At 34.7% G+C, this 19268-nt stretch overlaps 1 protein-coding gene across 2 annotated transcripts in view; it reads left to right on the top strand.

The window, feature by feature from the left end:
* The first annotated feature begins 816 nt into the window (after window positions 1–816).
* Window positions 817–19268, top strand: part of LOC112501986 (putative ion channel POLLUX-like 2) — a 30821-nt gene continuing 12369 nt past the window's right edge. For both annotated transcript variants that reach the window (XM_025105783.1, XM_025105782.1), the window contains exons 1-10: window positions 817–1186; window positions 4801–4877; window positions 5298–5413; window positions 5800–6086; window positions 13710–13781; window positions 15146–15221; window positions 15319–15417; window positions 15488–15642; window positions 15722–15826; window positions 16657–16743. In XM_025105783.1, coding sequence (XP_024961551.1) covers window positions 1110–1186; window positions 4801–4877; window positions 5298–5413; window positions 5800–6086; window positions 13710–13781; window positions 15146–15221; window positions 15319–15417; window positions 15488–15642; window positions 15722–15826; window positions 16657–16743 — 1151 coding nt within the window. In that variant the 5' untranslated portion in view covers window positions 817–1109. The remainder of the gene's footprint in view (window positions 1187–4800; window positions 4878–5297; window positions 5414–5799; window positions 6087–13709; window positions 13782–15145; window positions 15222–15318; window positions 15418–15487; window positions 15643–15721; window positions 15827–16656; window positions 16744–19268) is intronic.

The following is a 19268-nucleotide window of genomic DNA, read 5'->3' as shown; positions in this document are numbered from 1 at the left end:
AGAAGAAGAAGAAGAAGAAGAAGAAGAAGAAGGAGGAGAAGGAGGAGAAGAAGGAGAAGAAGAAGGAGGAGAAGAAGGAGAAGAAGAAGGAGAAGAAAATGAAAAGACCTTTCTTCACTTTCGGTTTTAGCTGGTGGAATTGCATTCTCATTTTAAATTTGATAAGCTACTAAGTTGTGGTAAATTTTCCTCTTCAATTTACATCCCGTCACATTACGCGGGATACACAACTAGTATATATATATATATATATATATATAAAACTTAAAAGACTTTTATCCAATTTACCTTAAATACCCCAAATAAGGCTCACGAAAAAACGTAGTTTATTTTGTCTAATCTTGAAATTGTATGTTAGTTATTTGATGTTTGAGTTTCTATTTACTTTTATATAGTAACATAAGATGTTGTTTGTAATTGATTTGATTATGTTTGAGACATTTAGATTTACATATTTAAAAAATTATAATTTATTTTTTAATTGTAAAAATTAACGTATTGTAATTTCTTTCAAATCGGTTCACGTTTTGGGTTCAGGTATAACTAACGGTGAACGAGAAACCAACGAAAAAAAAAGATTTTTACACTTAACAGGCTCCCCAACAGAAATTGGAGAAACCGCAGGGATCCAATGCAGACAATTTTTTAATATTGATTTCAGAAACGAAAATACGAATAATAGGCCCAAACCCGATCGGTTGTCATTCCTATTTAAAACATGAATAAGAAAATGGTTTTTTAGTGAAACAATTCAAACTATAATAATTACTTCCAATTGAAGAAGAAATTGGAAGCAGAGCCATGGAATGGAGTAACCAAAAGGTCAGCTATCCCTTGATTGTATCTCCATTCTCCACCAGTCCACTTTCACAAATATATTTCCGAAAACACCATTTAAATCCAATGCCAAAATCCCCCACCTTCTTGATTCCAAAAATCACGTCGCTTTCTGGGTTCTACAACGAAACAATATATATGCTTCCAATCGAGTCCGGTCACGAGATGAATTTCTTCCAACCCATGTGTATTTGCTGTTTCTCTCTCTGTTTTTAGAGCGAGAGTGCAGCTGAGCAACAGATTAGAGGCATTGAGCGAGTGAGAGAGAGGAGATGCTCCTCTTGCACTGCTTTCAACCATGGATATCTCCAAGAATTCCAAAATTTCCAAGGATTTCTCGTTCCAAGAGGTGAGACATTATTAATTTGAATTCATAATCTTGATTGGTTTTTAGTACCCCATCACTGATCATACTACGATGTGGGCGCGTTTCGGCGTCATGTAGCAATATCTGTCAATAAAATCTATGCTTATATCAATTGTAATCTGAGCGTGCTTGTCAACAATATCTATGCTAACTTCAATGAGGGTGTCTTGATATCGTAATTTGTCCGTGTAAAACTTCATGAACAGGCCGTGGATAGGAGATAATTCTGAATTAGAGAGTGCACTTTAACAAGCAAGTGGTGTGCAGAAGTAAGCTTTTGAATCTTGGATTTTTGGGCCCTTTTAAGCAAGAATTACATCCCTTTTCATAAAGTAGTTTTTCCTTTTTTTTTATTTTATTTTCAATTATTATTAAACGGATACAGTTCTTCACTTTATCTTGGTAAATGGTAAGTTTCTTCTCATCATCAACTTAGGTGATCAAATTAGTAATAGTTTTCATTTCATCTATTTTAGTCATGATATTTTAAATTAAAATCGATTTCGATTACAAATTCTGTCAAGCCACAACCTTTAAGATGTTTCATGTCAAAATGAATTTTAAGTTATAGAATAATACCCATCAAGGAAGAAGTGGGATTTCTTAATGATACATAAAATGAGAGGTTGAGTTACTGGTGCAACGATGATGCATACATGGATCATCTTAAAACTAATTCGACTAGTGTGGTTCGGAATTTCATGATATTAAGGTGTTTTATTTACCATTTTATTCATATATCTGAGATGATGTTGCAAAAAAGATGTGACCAGCTTCGGATCTTCATTACCAATAAAACATGTTATATTTGTCTAGATATTGATTATACAGTCCCATGGTTTACCTAGTGGCACAGTTATAAGCTTTTTAACCCAAGTATCAACCATCAAGACAGTAAGCCAAACCACAAGGGTTGTGGCGTATTGGTTGAGGCCCAAGGGGATGTGGTGGAATATCCATCTGCGCTAGGTTCAATGCCAGGCGTCCATAACAAGTAGCCACTAAGTTTATCAGGGCCTGCTGATGTCTTTGCAATTTGCCAGGATTAGTCTGGGCTATGCCCAGGAGACCCTTCAAAAAAAGTCTTATGGAATTGCTTCCTTTTAGGGAACAAACAAGAAGAAATAAGAGGGTCAGTTTTCATGAGTTGGAAATACCGAGCTCCATGGAAAGTGTGTACAGATTTCCAGCTCAGATTTTATCAGGTTCCCTTAATGTGTATAGTTGAATGATTTTGAAGAGGTCTAGGACATCATCATTGTCATACCGTCACTTAGTACAAACATCACTTATGCAGAAGAGACTGTAAATGTACTTCTGTATGATGCTGCATGTAGATAGTAAATGGTGTGCCCATCCTCCCATATTGAATCTAATCACTTCCATTAGGTCTGGTTTGGTTTGCGGGATTGGATTGGATTGGATTTGGAGCGATTTGGAATTGAATTCCATTCCAATCTCATGTTTGGTTTGAAGGATTTCCCAGATTTGAAATCCCGGGATTTAATTGAAATCCTACAAACATAGGATTTTGAAATCCCATGGAGGCGCTGATATTTCACGGGATTTCGTAGGATTTGTATGTAATAATCTTTTAAAATATGTTAAAAACATTTGTATTGTATAATCAATTAATAAAAAGTTAATTTCATTATATTTATAATTTGTTTTTATAAAAAATGGAATTCAATTCCTCCAAATCCTACAAACCAAACACACCAAAGATTTCAAATCCTTCCAAATTCAAATCCCTCCATTTCCAAATCCTTCCATGAAATCCAAATCCCTCAAAATCATTCCATCAAACCAAACTCCCCCTTAGGATATTAACTTATAATACCTTTTGATTAATAAGCTACAAATATGGATCTTCTTTGGACATTGTGCTATGCTATATAATAACATGGACACGCTTTCATCATTTATAAGTTTATACCTAAAAAGTTGGCTAGATAATCATTAAAATTCGTCTATATAGAATAAAAATACAGAATTACGATATTTTGATCTATTTTATGTTACCGACAAAAGTAGCATTGAAATAGTCGTACAAGTGGCTATTGCGGATTTCATTGTTGTTGATGTTGTTCAGGAAGAAATCGGTATCATCCAGTAACAGATTTTGAAAATTGTATTTATTTTTCAATACATTATAATCGACTCATAGCAGTGAATATCAAGTCTGTTTGAATTCAAATACTGCTTAAATAATGGATCCAAATAAATGGATGAATAATAACCAATTTCTGCTTCTTTTACCGTTGGGATTTTCAACTGGAAGCCGACACACAAGGTCCCAAACTAGGTCAAATGTGTGCAAACCACCCAACAACCGAAAATGTAAACAAAACGTATCAACGAGCAATATACAAGGTGTCAAGCCAATAATAACAAGTACCGAAGCAATAATGTAACAACCCAAAGCATAAAACGAGGCTCCATGGCCTTACAAACTTCTTCGTCCATCCAATGAAGCCTAGATGTATTATTGCTTAGATAAGTAGATAGGTTACAACTAAAAGCTTACACTAAAGACTACAAAGGACATTTAGAGAGGGGAAGATCGCCTTGTTGTTTGCTCTTAACTGTATCTGACCTCCCACCATCAAATGAGACCAAAATCAAAAATTTATCTCATCAGCAGGCCTACACGACCTCCTACTTGACCTGAGGTCGTGTTCACTGCTTGCCCGTGTCCCTGATTACACTACAGCGATAAGCAGGCCGCCCAGCTGGGTGAATCTAAGTTCTCTTCTGGTCAACAGTCGATAATCAGATGCTAGGTGGCCACCTCTAATGGCCCCCTTGCGAAAACTGTACCGAAGCTCCCAGGGCCGTACGCCATCTCCTCAAAGCGATTCCAGATTACGTTCTTTGCTCAAGTAGCCTTCCCGTGTGTGGTGAGTATCACTAAATTGAACATTAAAAAACTAACCAATTACAGACATGACAGCTAAAGTTTATATCATTTTTTAGAATGTTGAATCAAAATCTATCTGAGTACAAAAATAGAAACATATACTGTATAGTATTTTACTTAAAAGTAAATAAGTCTGCAATTTTTATAGCACTCAAGTTGTCAACTAATTGTGTTTCTTTTTAACAAAAATTTTGGAATTCTAAAATGTAGTCGATCTCAATTTCTCTTAGAATTTCCAAATTTTGTAAATGAGTGTACTGTTGTATATAACATTCGCAATTGGGATCTCGTTGAACATGAGCTCGAAGCTCATAAAATCTCATTTAAGCATGAGCTTGAAGCATGCAAAGTAAACACAAGGTTTCAAGTTGTAATCATGCATAAAATGCTATTTTGATATCATTATATACTGGTTTGGACTTTGGATGCATCAACTTAATATTGGAAATTTGCAAACCAAACCAAACAAGTATATCCCACTCGGAGATGGGATGATGCTAACCTGACATGTAGTCCAAAGAGTAGAACGCTATTTCCATAAAGACCCCCGACTTTCGTGAATATTGGAAATTTAGTTTATGTTGGTGCAATTTTCTCAACTTTAGCATTACAACTTACAACAATAATGTTGTATTTCTTGCATTGTGAGCGAAGTTTTATCATATGATGTTTTTAGGGAATCAAGCGCTATTGCATGTTGCTGGATCAATTCTCCCGCTTCACATGCAAATGATATCTTCAAGAATTATCGAGGTGAGTCTTTAAGTAACTTATGTTATAAAATTTTCATAATTACGTTAGTATGATCCTTTGAGAAAGCTCTTTTTTTAGTTATAGAATTATAGCCTTTTGTTTTTGGTACGGGAATTGATCTCAAGGGTAACATGATAGCATGAGTATGACAGTGTCTTCTTTTACCATTTCCATTTTCTTCTTTTTTTACAGTCATTGTCAACTACTTTGATCTAGGTCTTGGGCTTACTTCAAATGAATATACTTGATTCTGATACATTATACGAAATTCAGTGCAATACACTGTCAAGTTGGATCTAAATGTCACATCTGTAGAGATTAGTGTATTAATAGCATGAATCTTCCTCGTGTTAAAAAAATAATTAAGTTACTCATGATGATAGTCATACATTTTTTTCTTCCATTTCCTTCATTTGACAGAGAAGCCAGATGTCAATTCAATAAAAGCATCATATAAGATGGGATCCATGATGAAATTGCACATCATCAAAAATTTCGAGTCGCAGCTCTTGAAATTGAAGCTTGATTATCCTCAGGTGTGCACTATTTGAGAGGCATCCATAATGCAAATCCCATGATCGACTTTCCTCTTAGATATGTATTGTTATTTTCAAAGAATGATAGTTTGTTCTCCTCCCAAATCCAACAAGCAAGGAGCATGTTCTACGGATACTGGATACATGAATAGGGTAAACTGTACTGTTATACCTTCATGGAGATATATCTTTCTTATCCAATTTCTACCCTAAGCAGCCATTGTCGGTACCATCAGCTGGTTGATAATGTCGCCTGATATAGTTGATTTGGTAGGAAATAGATACCCATAGTTTATAGTCTAGGTTGTAACATACTCATAACTACTAAGATATTTGATTAGAATTTGCAGTAAAGATCCATTTGAACGGATGAATTAATTCTGCAGGAGCATCAAACAAAGATCATGATGGCTGCATTGGTATCTTGCTTGCTTGTCAGATTGATACACCAAGATCATGGGAAAGTAGCAACTGTTGCTCTACAACAGTTACTTTCCTCTGTAATTCAATCATTTGCAGCTACGGGTTTGCCTTTTGCATGCATGTCTAATTCTCTGAATAAACCCACACCTCTGCAATTGGATGTATCTTTGCCCTCATGGCATGACATCAAATGGAACTTTTCGCGCCTGGCATACTTATTCGACATACAACTTGAGAGAAATGTGTCTACGTAAGTTGAACAAATATGTGCTTCCTAAATAATTGTTCTACTCGTATATTTATAATTTATGCCATGATAAAGCTGTCTTAGTCTGATATATTTGATATCATGTGATAAAATGATGTTTGGATATTTTCTCCTTATAGTTAAGATATTCTCTATAGTTTGTTCCACTTGACAATTAAGATTCCTTGGCTATCACAATATATCTTATGATCAATATTCTTTGCTCTCCGATTTCTGTTCATCTGCCTACTTGTCGGGATATAAGATAACATGCCTATATCAATTGAAAATAGGGATAAAAATTGTGACTAGTAAACATAGTTTGCAAAAACTAAATACAAAGATTTAACATGAAAACCCAAAACTGGTAAGAGTGAAAAATTGTAGAATAAACTCCTAATATTCATTTAAGTATAAATAGTATATAACAATTTCCCATGTTTTGACATGATGTTTGGGACACTTACTTTGGGAGAATACAATATGTTCTTATTTCGGACTTGCTAGATGAAAAAACCCCCTTTATTTTCCAAACCCCGGTGTGGTAGAGAAAAAATGACCTATACTGCTCACTGAGGAACATCAGTTAAGCTGTTAAAGATATACTCAAAGTACATCTCACTCCTATCTTAACGCTTAATTGATGATTCCAAATGAATATTTCTACCGCTATGCATATACTAACCAATTTTTCTCTCATTTATGACTAGCCTACTTTCCTATTTCTATTTTTTTCTTTTATCGTCTAGACATGCAGGCATTATATTTCTTTTTATATAATTGTTAATTTTTCATTACTTTCCTCTACCCACTTGGGGAGGAGTTTTTGATTCAGCAAAATTCCTTTTGAGAGCATATTGGAGAAACAGGTAGTTTGCACTGGGAACTCATACCCATGGAGTTTTTGTGAAACTCAACGTCTCTTAAAGAATGATGTTTATGAGCATGTCTATAGGGTACTTATATGTGTGGACTTTATTCTGTTAAGATGCACTCAAACCTKGTTCAGATGCTATCTGGCATTCATCTTGTTCACACATAGTATCATCTCTGGGAAAATAGTTTTTTACTCTTTTGTAGTGGAACGGTTTTTGGGGTTTGTCCCTGTTTTGACCCTCTGTTAGGGGGTTTCTACATCAAATTTTGCTGTATGAATTTTGATAACTATGTTTCGTGGTGATTTATATTTTACTCAGACAAAAGGGGTATTGACTGTCATAAATCCCAACATCATCATAGAGAAGACATCTCTTCTATAGACTACCAAAAGATTGAAGTCACAGCCTTTATTTTTTCATTTTCTATTTCATTTGTTGGTTATCTTTGTTTCCATATTTAATGAAATAACCTCTTTATTATGTCCGTGGAAGTTCATCCATATAGCTGATCAGAATAAGTTGTTTAAACACCTTGACTTCACATGTTACTGAATTTCTCCTCTATGTTCAATGTACAAGATATCCCCCTTCCTTTTTATAACAGAAACCTTTGTTGCGGTTCGCATACTTTTCGTATACAACACATGTAATTGAAATCTAATAATGTTCTTGGAGTTCCATGTGCAACTAAAATTTTGTTAGGTAGAGAACACTATTGTCTGTTGTCATTCACATAAATCCTCGTTATGATCTTCAGAAGGAGAGATCAGGAAGTGAAGTCATCGATGATTAATTCATTATGCTTGAGAAATTCAAATATACAGAACAGCCACCTTAAATGCTAAAGTAGTGGTTTTATGGTCTCTTTATAGGATCTCACATGGGCTTATATGTGAATGGTTGACACGTCTGTGTATTCAGATATTTTACTCATTTAGAAACAATCTGCCATTGGCGTGTAGCACCTTCAAATCTGGAAAAGCGACTAAATAGAAATTTTCTATAATACATCAAACAAAGGGATAAATCTCTTTCTATAAATCAATACTTGAATTACCTCAAATAATAAAACTAGATTTAATCATTAACAATATATAAACTAAGCCTTACGTAAGGACTTGGTCAAGGTCGGATGTTACTAAAACCCAATAACAGTCGCTGTCTCCACATGCGGAAAAGTCATCGATTAGCTAGACCCTTCTCGTGCCTCTAATTAGCCCTCAATTCAACACAATGTCTCAAGTACCATTCCTCAAGGACCTGATGCACATGCCGACAAAGAAAAAGGTTAGGCTTAACGCGTAGTGAGTTTAAGCAGTTTTCATCTTAAATATAAAAATGGTAAAACTAAGATGTATTTAAATCATAATTTCCAAAATGAAATATATTTAGTATAAAAGCACATTCTTTCCAAAACCCACCATTGTTGTGATGAAAACTCATTTATCAAAAACGTTCCTTTATTCATGGAACCAAAGTCCAATACTCACCCAAAAGTGAATGAGATTAAATGTCCAAAAACATAAACAAGGTTCGATACTCAAACCATAAATAATGAAAAATACTCCACACTCAACAAGTCACTAATAACATGGATAAATCTCGATACCCAAAACAACACCTTTTGATGACAGGAAAACCCGTTTTCCATGGTTAGTGGTGGAACACAAAAGTAGGCCACCATTCCACATTATAGAGCTCATCTTAAGGATCAACGACCCCAATGGGATCAATTGTTCGCGGGTCATAGTTCAAGGCTCCCAATGATCCCAGGTACACTCATTCACTAGAAATTACATCATGTGGCTAATGGCTAGTATCCGGCTCCCCTAAGACTGTACCAAGTTGCCCCCGATGACCCAATACCTATTTCTAGCTACAATACGAGAATAACCATTCCATTAAATTGACTCAGAAATTACACCATGGGGTCAATGAGATCTCAATCAAGCCTAGAGATGTACCAAAAGTAACCCCAAAATCAGATCCATACAATCCTTAGCCAAAATCTCAAATCACCCAAAACACCCAAAATGATAAAAAAGCTCAATATAATGGAGATACACCAAAAGGGATGTTGTAGGAGGTTAAAATGAAAGCTTTTAACAAGAATATGGGTTTAGAAAGATTAGGATGACTTACATTTCATGTAAAATATGTTGGTTTCAAATTTAAGACAATTTTTAACAATAATCTTTTGTCGTTCCAAAATACTAGCTAAAATATAATAAAGAAAACTCCGGTTGAAATATATATGCAAATTATACACGACAAAATAGTCTCCAAAAAAACCCAAAGGAGAACTATACAACTGGACGCCATCAAAATCTTAAGATTAGTTCAACAAATTTGCATAGGACAAAATTCTCAATAAAGCCTTATACACAAACACTCACAATAAAGCTAACTTGTGCAATTCAAGGTTACACCCCTGAGCCACAAAATGTTACAAAATGAAATTCCAACAAAATCGTATGCAAGACATATGCAATGAAGTTGCTTCATGCATTTCAAACTTGACCCAATTTTACCATGTGTCAAAATACAAATCAAAATGTGCAACTTATCAAGCATGTGTATTTTGAGTGAAACATGAAATAATTCATGTATGTTTCAATTTTAAAACTTCTCCAAAGTACACCTTCGACAGTTTATGGTACCAACAAAATCAATCATGGAGAAAACTTCCAATAAAAGTTCGTACGCAAAATATAAGCAACAAATCGATCCATGAATTTTAAAACATGGGCTACACTCTTGGGTAAGCCAAAACATTTTCCAAAATTTATAACATGACAAGTCCAAAAGTTTTGACAAGCATGAAATAATTCATTTAATTTATTTTAAATAAATGTTGTGCATGCATTTGGTCGCGATCCAAAGTCTTAGAGCCACGCTCGCTAGGTCCACTAGTTACACTACCGACATCCGAATGCCCAAACATCTTGAGTCAAAAATCGGTAACTGAATCTATCAACCTTACCAATTCTTCTCTAAACAATGCTGATTTGATAAGCCTACGATTCAAATTTATCTAATAACTATGACCTATGCTGATCATCTTAACGAAATCTCTATACTTGACTGTCACCCAAGTGACACTGCTACAAACACCTTATGATGACTATTCACCGAGAGTTCGTTCTCTACCCCATCGATCATCACAGAGAAGGCAATTCAAGCGCACACACGTAACAGTAAGTTCATAATAACACTGGCCAAGTGAAAATATGAATGTACCTTACATGAGGATTCTTGTTACCAACATCATGATTATTGATGCTAGTCTCTATCGACCTCAAAACATCCTATCTTAATGTGCTTATTCGTACATTCTCACTTTCATTCACTTAGAAAGACCCTAGAGTCCAAAATCAACACTTAAATCTCTCATTTCTCAAACATTATTCTTTGATACCAACTTGTAACACCCTCAAATCTGGAAAGAGCGACTAAATTAAAATTTTCTATAATACATCAAACAAGGGATAAATCTCTTTCTATACATCAATACTTGAATCACCTCAAATAGCGAAACTAGATTTAATCATCAACAATAGATAAACTAAGCCTTACATAATGACTAGGTCAAAGTTTGGTGTTACTAAAACCCAATAACAATCGCTATCTCCACATGCGGAAAGGTCATTGATTAGCTAGATCCTTCTCGTGCCTCTAATTAGCCCTCAATTCAACACAATGTCTCAAGTACCATTTCCCAAGGACCTGATGCACATGCCGAGAAAGAAAAAGGTTACGCTTAACGCCCTGTGAGTTCAAGTTGTTTTCATCTTAAGTATAAAAATGGTAACTAAAAAGATGTTATTTAAATCATAATTTCCAAAAATGAAATATATTTAGTATAAACAGCACATTCTTTCCAAAACCCACCTTTATCATGATGAAAACTCATTTATCAAAACGTTCATTTATTCATGGAACCAAAATTTAATACTCACCCAAAATTGAATGAGATTAAATGCCTAAAACATAAACAAGGTTCGATACTCAAACCATAAATAATGAAAAATACTCCATACCCAACACGTTAGCGGAAACATTGATAAAACTCGGTACCAAAAAAAACACCTTTTGGTGACATTGGAGACCCGATTTCCATGGTTAGGAGCGGAACACAAAAGTAGGCTACCATTCCACGTTATAGAGCACATCCTAAGGATCAACAGCCCAATGGGATCAATTGTTTGCGGTACATAATTCAAGACCCCCACTGATCCCAGGTACACTCATTAACTAGAAATTACATCATAGTGGCTAATGGCTAGCATCCAACTCCCATAAGATTGTACCAAGTTGCCTCCAATGACCCAATGCCTATTTCTAGCTACAATACGGGAATAACCATCCCATTAAATTGACTCAGAAATTACACCATGGGGTCAATGACAAATGTTCGACTACAAGAGCCTGCATTATAAGGCCTCCGATGACCCAATGACTATTCCTGGACACAATGCGAGAATGAACGTTCTAATTTAAATCAATGAAGACCGACTCCTATGCCTATGAATCCATTCGGTTACAGTCTAAATTACATGACCCCATATGAATGACCACGCATTCAAAGCATGTAATATTTCAAATAGATATGCTATAATTGCATATAACTCCAAAGCTCAACATAGAGCAAATAAACCGGACAAATGTCCCCAAGACTCATTTGAGTCAAACCGAGCCAAAAGCTCAACAACTCAATTGACTATTAAATAGAAGTCATCAATAAAAATGTATTTAACCAACGTTTATGCAAACACATGCTTTGAAGGCATGATAAACTCAAAAACCCATCATTGTTTGAGACAAACCATTTTCCAATTGAAATCATACCATTTATATTTGCAAGATGTCCCATATCAAAATGCATTTTCGAAACCAAATACACTACAAATGCATTATCACCAAATAATCTCCATTTATAGCATAAATCATCAAAAGAACCCACACTTATGATTTATTTATCAAAATGTCCAAAAACCCAAGTATAGGCATTTTACAAGATTTATTGAGCCAAATTTATTAGATATACAAACTTCATCAAATATTCAACACATTTGATAAATATCAAGTAAAACACATCAATACTTCAAAAACATTGTTTTCACCAAGCAACTTGAACACACCTTGCTAGGTTAGGTTAAACCTAGGTTCCAAATCCATCTCTAGCTTCCAAAATGGTGAAGGCTTTAGATCCATCAACACCTACCTCTAGGAACTTTATCCAAGTCTCAACCAAGTCTAGAGATGTACCAAAAGTAACCCTAAGATCAGATTCATACAATGGCTTATCCAAAATCTCAAATCACCAAAAACACCCAAAATGATCAAAAACTCAATATAATGGAGGCACCAAAAGGGATGTTCTAGGAGGTTAAAATGAAAGCTTTTAACAAGAATAAGGGTTTGGAAAGGTTAAGACGACTTGCAAATCGTTTTTAGGAAGAACCCAAGAACTAGGTCAACAATGATGGAAATGGAGATGAAGAAGATGAACTCAGATCTTGGATCTAGACTTGAAATCTTGATGTTTAGGAACTCTTAAATGCTTGGAGAAGGTGAATAAGGGCACTTGCAAGTCCCTAAATCGAGTTTGAATGGAAGCTAGGAGGTAGGTATGAGGTCTAATGGAGAAGATGAAGATTGTGAAAACCATTCATTGTAATCCTTGCACTCTGGGAGAAATCAATGCTCATAAATGGTAATGGAGCTCCCAAAATCGTGCCCTACGATAGTATTGACCGAAGTGAAAGAGAGTGCGAGAAAGTAGATAGAAAAACATGAGGAAGACAAGGGCCAAAAATCGGTTTTATACAGCAAAAACCGTACAGCTCAATATTTGTCAGTGTTTCACGCCCGAGGATATTATGCTGCTGTTTCACGCCTAGGAAGGGATTTTTCACACCCGGGGAGTCCTGTTTTGCAACCAAATGGCTTCTTCCACTTGTAAACTCATATCCAAACATCCCCACACTTCCTAAAACTTAATTCTTAGCATTCTTAGGATAAAATAAGTATAAAATGAAAACTTTATAATTTTTACTTGCCTTAATTTTCCGGGTGTTACATGGTGCAAGTCATAATAGGCATGTTGAGATACTGTAATTTTGATACCTCATCAGTAAGAATTTAAGGAAGATGGTGACCTCGGATCTTCCAAACTAAAAAATGTTTAACATATTGCTCTGAGACTGAATCCATGCACAAGTCAGCAGAAGATCTGTATATGTTCTGTCCAAGCTTGTCACACCTCAAACTTACAACTTGGGCATGTTGTCTTAACAAAATACTTGAAATTAAAATGTTGAGTAATTGTACATAAAATCTGCGGAAGTCCCATTATACATGGCTCGTAGTGCTTAAATTACATCACATAGTTTTGAAACAACGACAATCTATTACATAATAAAGTAAGCTACCTCTTTGCTTATATTGGTAACTTTGGAACCTGGAATACATGTAAACAATATTAGTCTAATATAATGGCTATGTGAGTCATTGTTTGAAGTTTGAAAACTTCTATTTTTAGTAGAGCATTCATTATACATGCTCCAATACCTTTAGCATATGTATAACAAACAGTACATTATAAATGAGATATCTCATTTTGCTCAAACACCAACTCGATTACTAGAACAGCATGAGCCTGAATTCTCTGATGAATCTACTTACGGATGCACCTTTCTTTGAATTTACTTGATGCTATGGATTATCGTTTATGGATGTTTTGCAGGTTCTTGATTGTGCTCATCGTAGCTTGCTTCTCATTTGTTTTTATTGGTGGACTTCTCTTCTATAAGTACAGGTACCTTCTTCTGTATCTTATAGAATCATTCTGATGCTAGATATGTACCTGTAACAAGCAAACATCAACTTCCTGGGAGATCTAAAAAATGTGGCAGTCATCTCTTAGCAAAAGAAAACATTTTACAGTATTTGCACCTCTGTAGTAACAACTTTATGCTCTTGATATACCTAGAATAAAGACATACTATCTATTACGTGCAAAACTTGTTTTGGAACACTTTAATCATAAGTTGTCTTTAACTGAATGAACACCAGTTGTAGAATTTTCTGTTTCCGATACTGTATTTACATCATTCTCACTGAATACTTCCATGCATTATTTCACTTCTTAGTTTCACTTCTTGCCAATAATATTATGCCACAATAATTACCAGCTATTGTGGCTTGGTACTTTTCTTATATATTGATATTTTACTTCTTAAAGAAGCTAGACATCCTTTCTATTATTCACCAAGCTTTGGTGATTTCTACAAAGGGTTTGACTTATTTCCTTGTTTATCTTTTACCAGGATTGTTAATATTGAAATTCAAGGATTTGTTCCAACAACCTTTGTATACTCTTTCCAAATCATTTGCGTCTATATACTGTTTTTCTATTGTTATGAACTTCTTTCTTACATTAATTTTGGTAAATTGACATGAACTTGTACCCAATATTAGATACATTATAGGGCTATAGTTTCCTCTGCGATCGTACAAGTACAAATGCTCTTTAAAGTCGAAGCATTTTAGCCTACCTATTTTTATGTGAACATACTAGTTTTTGGATCATTTTATCCCCTTATCATTGTTTTCCCCTCGTTGATCTTGATATCATGTGCAATAAATTTAGCTTTTGATAATCTTATTACTTGGGTAGATAATTTTCTTTCATCCTCACCGGGGTAAGGTAGAAATGGGGACCACATAGTGTGGAGCTTGTCAAATGAGGTTGTTTCATGCTATAGATGCTAACATTATAAACTACTTGTTGCTTGTATGATTATTCTGCTGCCTTGCTGGTTCAAGGATTATTTCGCTTTCTACTTTTATCCTGTGTTTACATACTCCCTCCGGCCAAAAAAGATGGAACACTTTCTATTTTTCTTTGTCCCAAAAATGCAATGATATTTTTTCTGGAAATATTCCCTTTCAAATTTACATGTTTGCCTATTTGCAACGACTACAATATATTTGTGAGATCAATTGTGATCAACAACTGTTGTTAAATTTGTCTTATTAACGGGTATTTTAGATATTTTACCATTAGTCAAAGACTTATATTGAACTGCGTGCCAAGTCAAAAGTTGAACTTTTTCTATTTGAGATGGAGGGAGCATTATATATGTATTTGGTAATTAGATCCCCTCTTGAGTGGTGCAGGCGTAATACACAGTCTTTTGAGGACTGTCTTTGGGAGGCATGGGCATGCTTGTGCTCTTCATCAACTCATCTGAAAGTGAGATGATTTTCAAATTCTATATCATTCACTAAATGAAACAAATTTTTTGTCTAGTTTCCGAACGGTGAAATGATATCTGTCATATTGTATGCAGCAAAGAACTAGGGTTGAACGTGTTATTGGTTTTGTTCTTGCTATATGGGGGATATTGTTTTATTCTCGCTTATTGRGCACAATGACAGAGCAGTTCAGGGTAGGTTCTTGAAGCTTTTAATGCACCAAACCTCAACACTGGGATTTAAATGATATGCCCATTTGTACAGCATAACATGCAAAAGCTTAGAGAAGGAGCCCAAATGCAAGTTCTAGAGAGTGATCATATAATTATTTGTGGAGTTAATAGTCATCTGAGCTTCATACTAAAGCAGTTGAACAAGTATCATGAGTTTTCTGTGCGATTAGGTACAGCTACATCTAGGTAATGCCTTCAATATTTTAACTTCTCTATGTTATATAAGTGCATTCAAGTGTAATACATCATAAGAACTCATAAACAGGAGGCAGAGAATTCTTCTTTTGTCCGATATCCCAAGGAAGCAAATGGACAAAATTGCTGATCATATTGCAAAAGATCTTTATCATATTGACGTCCTTACAAAGAGGTATGCCTGCTTGTACATATTGGGCCCCTGGGCCAAATAATTTTTTTGACTAAAAACAGATTAAAGAATACTACTACTACTACTATTAACACTTTCAAGTCGGAGTGTATACATCAGTATACCCAAAATATCACAAAGGCTTAGTTTGAATATTCTAGAGCTGGACACCCAAACAACTAAAAACTGGCTTGATAGATGGAAGTCCCCTAGATGTATTGCTGACCCTCTTGCATATATAACAAAATTATGGTAACCTCAACATGTTTAGTGCATTCATGAAATATCTGGTTCTTGGAGATAGACATTGCTTCCCGGCATTATGCTCAACTCTCAATCCAAGCAATGCCAAGTCGTAATTCAAAGTTTAGTGCCTCAACCAAACATAGGCCGTTATTTTAGTTATCATCAGGCTGCTGACCCAATCATGGTGGCTTCTGTCTTACTTAGGTTAATTTATGTAATGAGACCTTGTGTTGCACCATAGCCACCTTACCGTTTTGACTTTGAGTTTGACAGCCACTTTGTGGTGAAAAGAACAGAATGATGGCCTTAACCTTCTCAGTTCATCCAAGGATCATTGCTTAACCGGTACTACATACAAGTAAACCTTGAATTTTTTAGTAGTTATGCAACTCTCGTGTTACCAGTAAGTTGAAATTAAATGCAGTTACAGTATTAGTGTATTCTGTATATTTTTACATGCTAGTCCTGTCTCTTTGCTTTTATTACAGCAAGGGTGTAAGCAATATTTGATTTCTCGTAAATTTTTATTAAATTTCCTTCCATCTCTGCTTTTTTCCTTCTTTCACCTTAAGTTTCATGTTATGCAGTTGCAGTCTAAGCTTAACAAAATCATTCCAAAGGGCTGCAGCCAATAAAGCACGTGCCATAATAATATTGCCAACCAAGAGTGATAGGTACGGTTTTTTTAACTCCAGGTTTCTGAAGAAATAATCTATTATCCAGTTCCAAATGCAAATTATTCTTTTTTTACTATTACCATCACTTTTATTGGCATATTGTTGAAGTTGTTGCTGTGTTGTTAATAAGGGAGTGGAGAGAAGGTTTCTGTTGGCTAAAGAGTCTGTAGTTATCTGTCTACTTACTGAAATGAGATTCATCATGCACATATATATATAATATATATTAAATTAACTTTTTCCCCCAGATTGTACTTGTGATGATTGTTCTAATCATAAAACTCCAACTATTTAATGCCATGATCTCTAGCTTATAGGTGTGAAAATAAATCACGGAACTGCTAGTCAACAAAGCTACCAATGTTCTTTTACATTTATATACAATATATATATATATACATACGATATATATATATATATATAATACACTTATAAGCAGAAAGGGATGTGATATGGGTAGATCGTGTACAATGGGTTTAGTTGATTAGGTTCAAGGGGAAACGAAACCACAGAATATACATCCACAAAATATATATGCTAACAAATAAAATATACATGTACAATATATAATATATTGTTAGTATATATGATATACTAACAAATAAAAATATAATATTAGGTTTTAGTGTAAATACTTCGATGCTCGAATGTAGCATGTTAAGAAAATTCTAAGACTTATACACACGCACACATATATGTGGAGTGAGGGAGATGGAGTGAATCTTTTCGAGAGAGTGCACAAACATCCGTTTTTTTTGACTTTTTGTTTTGTGGGTGTATATAACATAATGTATGTGAGTATGAGTATGTGTATGTGATGCAAAAGTGAATGGCTTTGAGAGAGAGCAATTGGCAGACTGACAACCATAATTTGTAACACCTCATCCTACTAAACCTACAATGAGGCGTGACACAACCGAAAACGGATCAAAAACATATAGATCAAAGTATAGAGCTTTAACATAACTCCCAAAAGATTACTTTACAACCAAAAAGTGTTAATATGTTTAACATATTTACATAGCAGAAGTACTGATCTAAGACTATTCTTCCTGCATCCTAAGCTATCTCGACCATTCATGCTGCCCCCGGGTTAGATCTTGAACCTGTCGAGGTAAAACAAAACAAACATCGGCTGAGCAAAATTTGCCCAGTGAACGAATAACAACATCATAAATACAAGATAAAATAGTAAATGCAAGAAAACGTTACGATAAAAGTTGAGATAACTAGAATAATAAAACCATGAAGCTTTCAAATTAATTTATCGGCAAGAATCATAGAATACACCGTTAGCGGATCGAAGTCTCAAGCATACAAAGTCTTTAAAACAAGACATCCCATAAACACAAAAGATTTCGGATAACATCTTGATAACCTCCACTTTTAAATATACATATTATATATGTGTGTCAGTGATGCAGAAGTAAACGACTTTATGAGAGAGAGCAAGTGGCAGCCGTCCTTTTTGACTTTTTGGACTCTGTATTGAATAAAAAAAGGCCACCCACAATATATATATATATATATATATATATCAGATGCTACGTCTCTCTATGCCTCACCGCCCCATCAATTTAAGGCGTACGATTAATATAAGATGTGAGCACAGCGATGACCGCCATTGTTATATAATTTAAAGACCACAATGGATCTATGATAAGATAAGATCATTCATTTACAATGGGATGATATACAAAGTGAGAGTATAGGTTGATGCTAGGTTCTAAATGATTGCCATTACTCTACCGCTCCATTAGTCAATTCCTTCTTTCCCATTTTCATTGTTAATAAAAGGGGCCATAAAATAAATATTTAGGGCTTCTACTGTGTAATGCAAAAGTTAACTATAATCATAACAAACTAGTATAACTTTTCCAACCAATGCCTATATTAATGCTTGAATGAAATTCCAACTCATGTAACAGCCTATGATCCTTGATGCTTAAGAGAGCATCAATCTGAAGATCACTTTTTTCATGCATACAAATATATATTAAGGGGAATTAATAAAAAAAATATCTGTTTCAGCCTTATACATTTATCTCTTAGCCATTTCTCCCAAAATTTTCAAAATATCACTACCATGCAAGTAGCAATCCTCAACTTGAGGGGTCAAAATGTAAAAATAAATAAATTTCTGAACATGATTCGCAAGTACAGGGATCATATCTGTAATTAGTTAAAGGTCTACAAGTGGCACTTCCTCCACTTGCAGAAGTATTTGGACTAATTTGCATATTTGATCCCTGTATGTTCAGAAATTTCTTTTTTTTTTTCATTTTGACTCCTCCGCAAGTTGAGGAGTTGCTACTTGCTGAGGTAGTGACATTTGGAAATTTTGGAGAGAAATGGCTAAGAGGTGAATTTGTCTGACTGAAATGGCTATTTTTGGTAATTTCGCAAATATTAATTAAGACTGCAAATTCATCTTTCTACTCGGCCCTTCCCTTCCGGTCACAAATGACTAACCTTACTGGTTGCTCCAAGTCTTGCTCCCACAACTAATTGGAATTTTCTTA

This window comes from Cynara cardunculus, unplaced genomic scaffold, assembly GCF_001531365.2.
Source record: "Cynara cardunculus var. scolymus isolate 2C unplaced genomic scaffold, CcrdV1 Un_Scaffold_799, whole genome shotgun sequence".
Taxonomy (NCBI): domain Eukaryota; kingdom Viridiplantae; phylum Streptophyta; class Magnoliopsida; order Asterales; family Asteraceae; genus Cynara; species Cynara cardunculus.
This window is presented reverse-complemented; position numbering and strand designations above follow the sequence as displayed.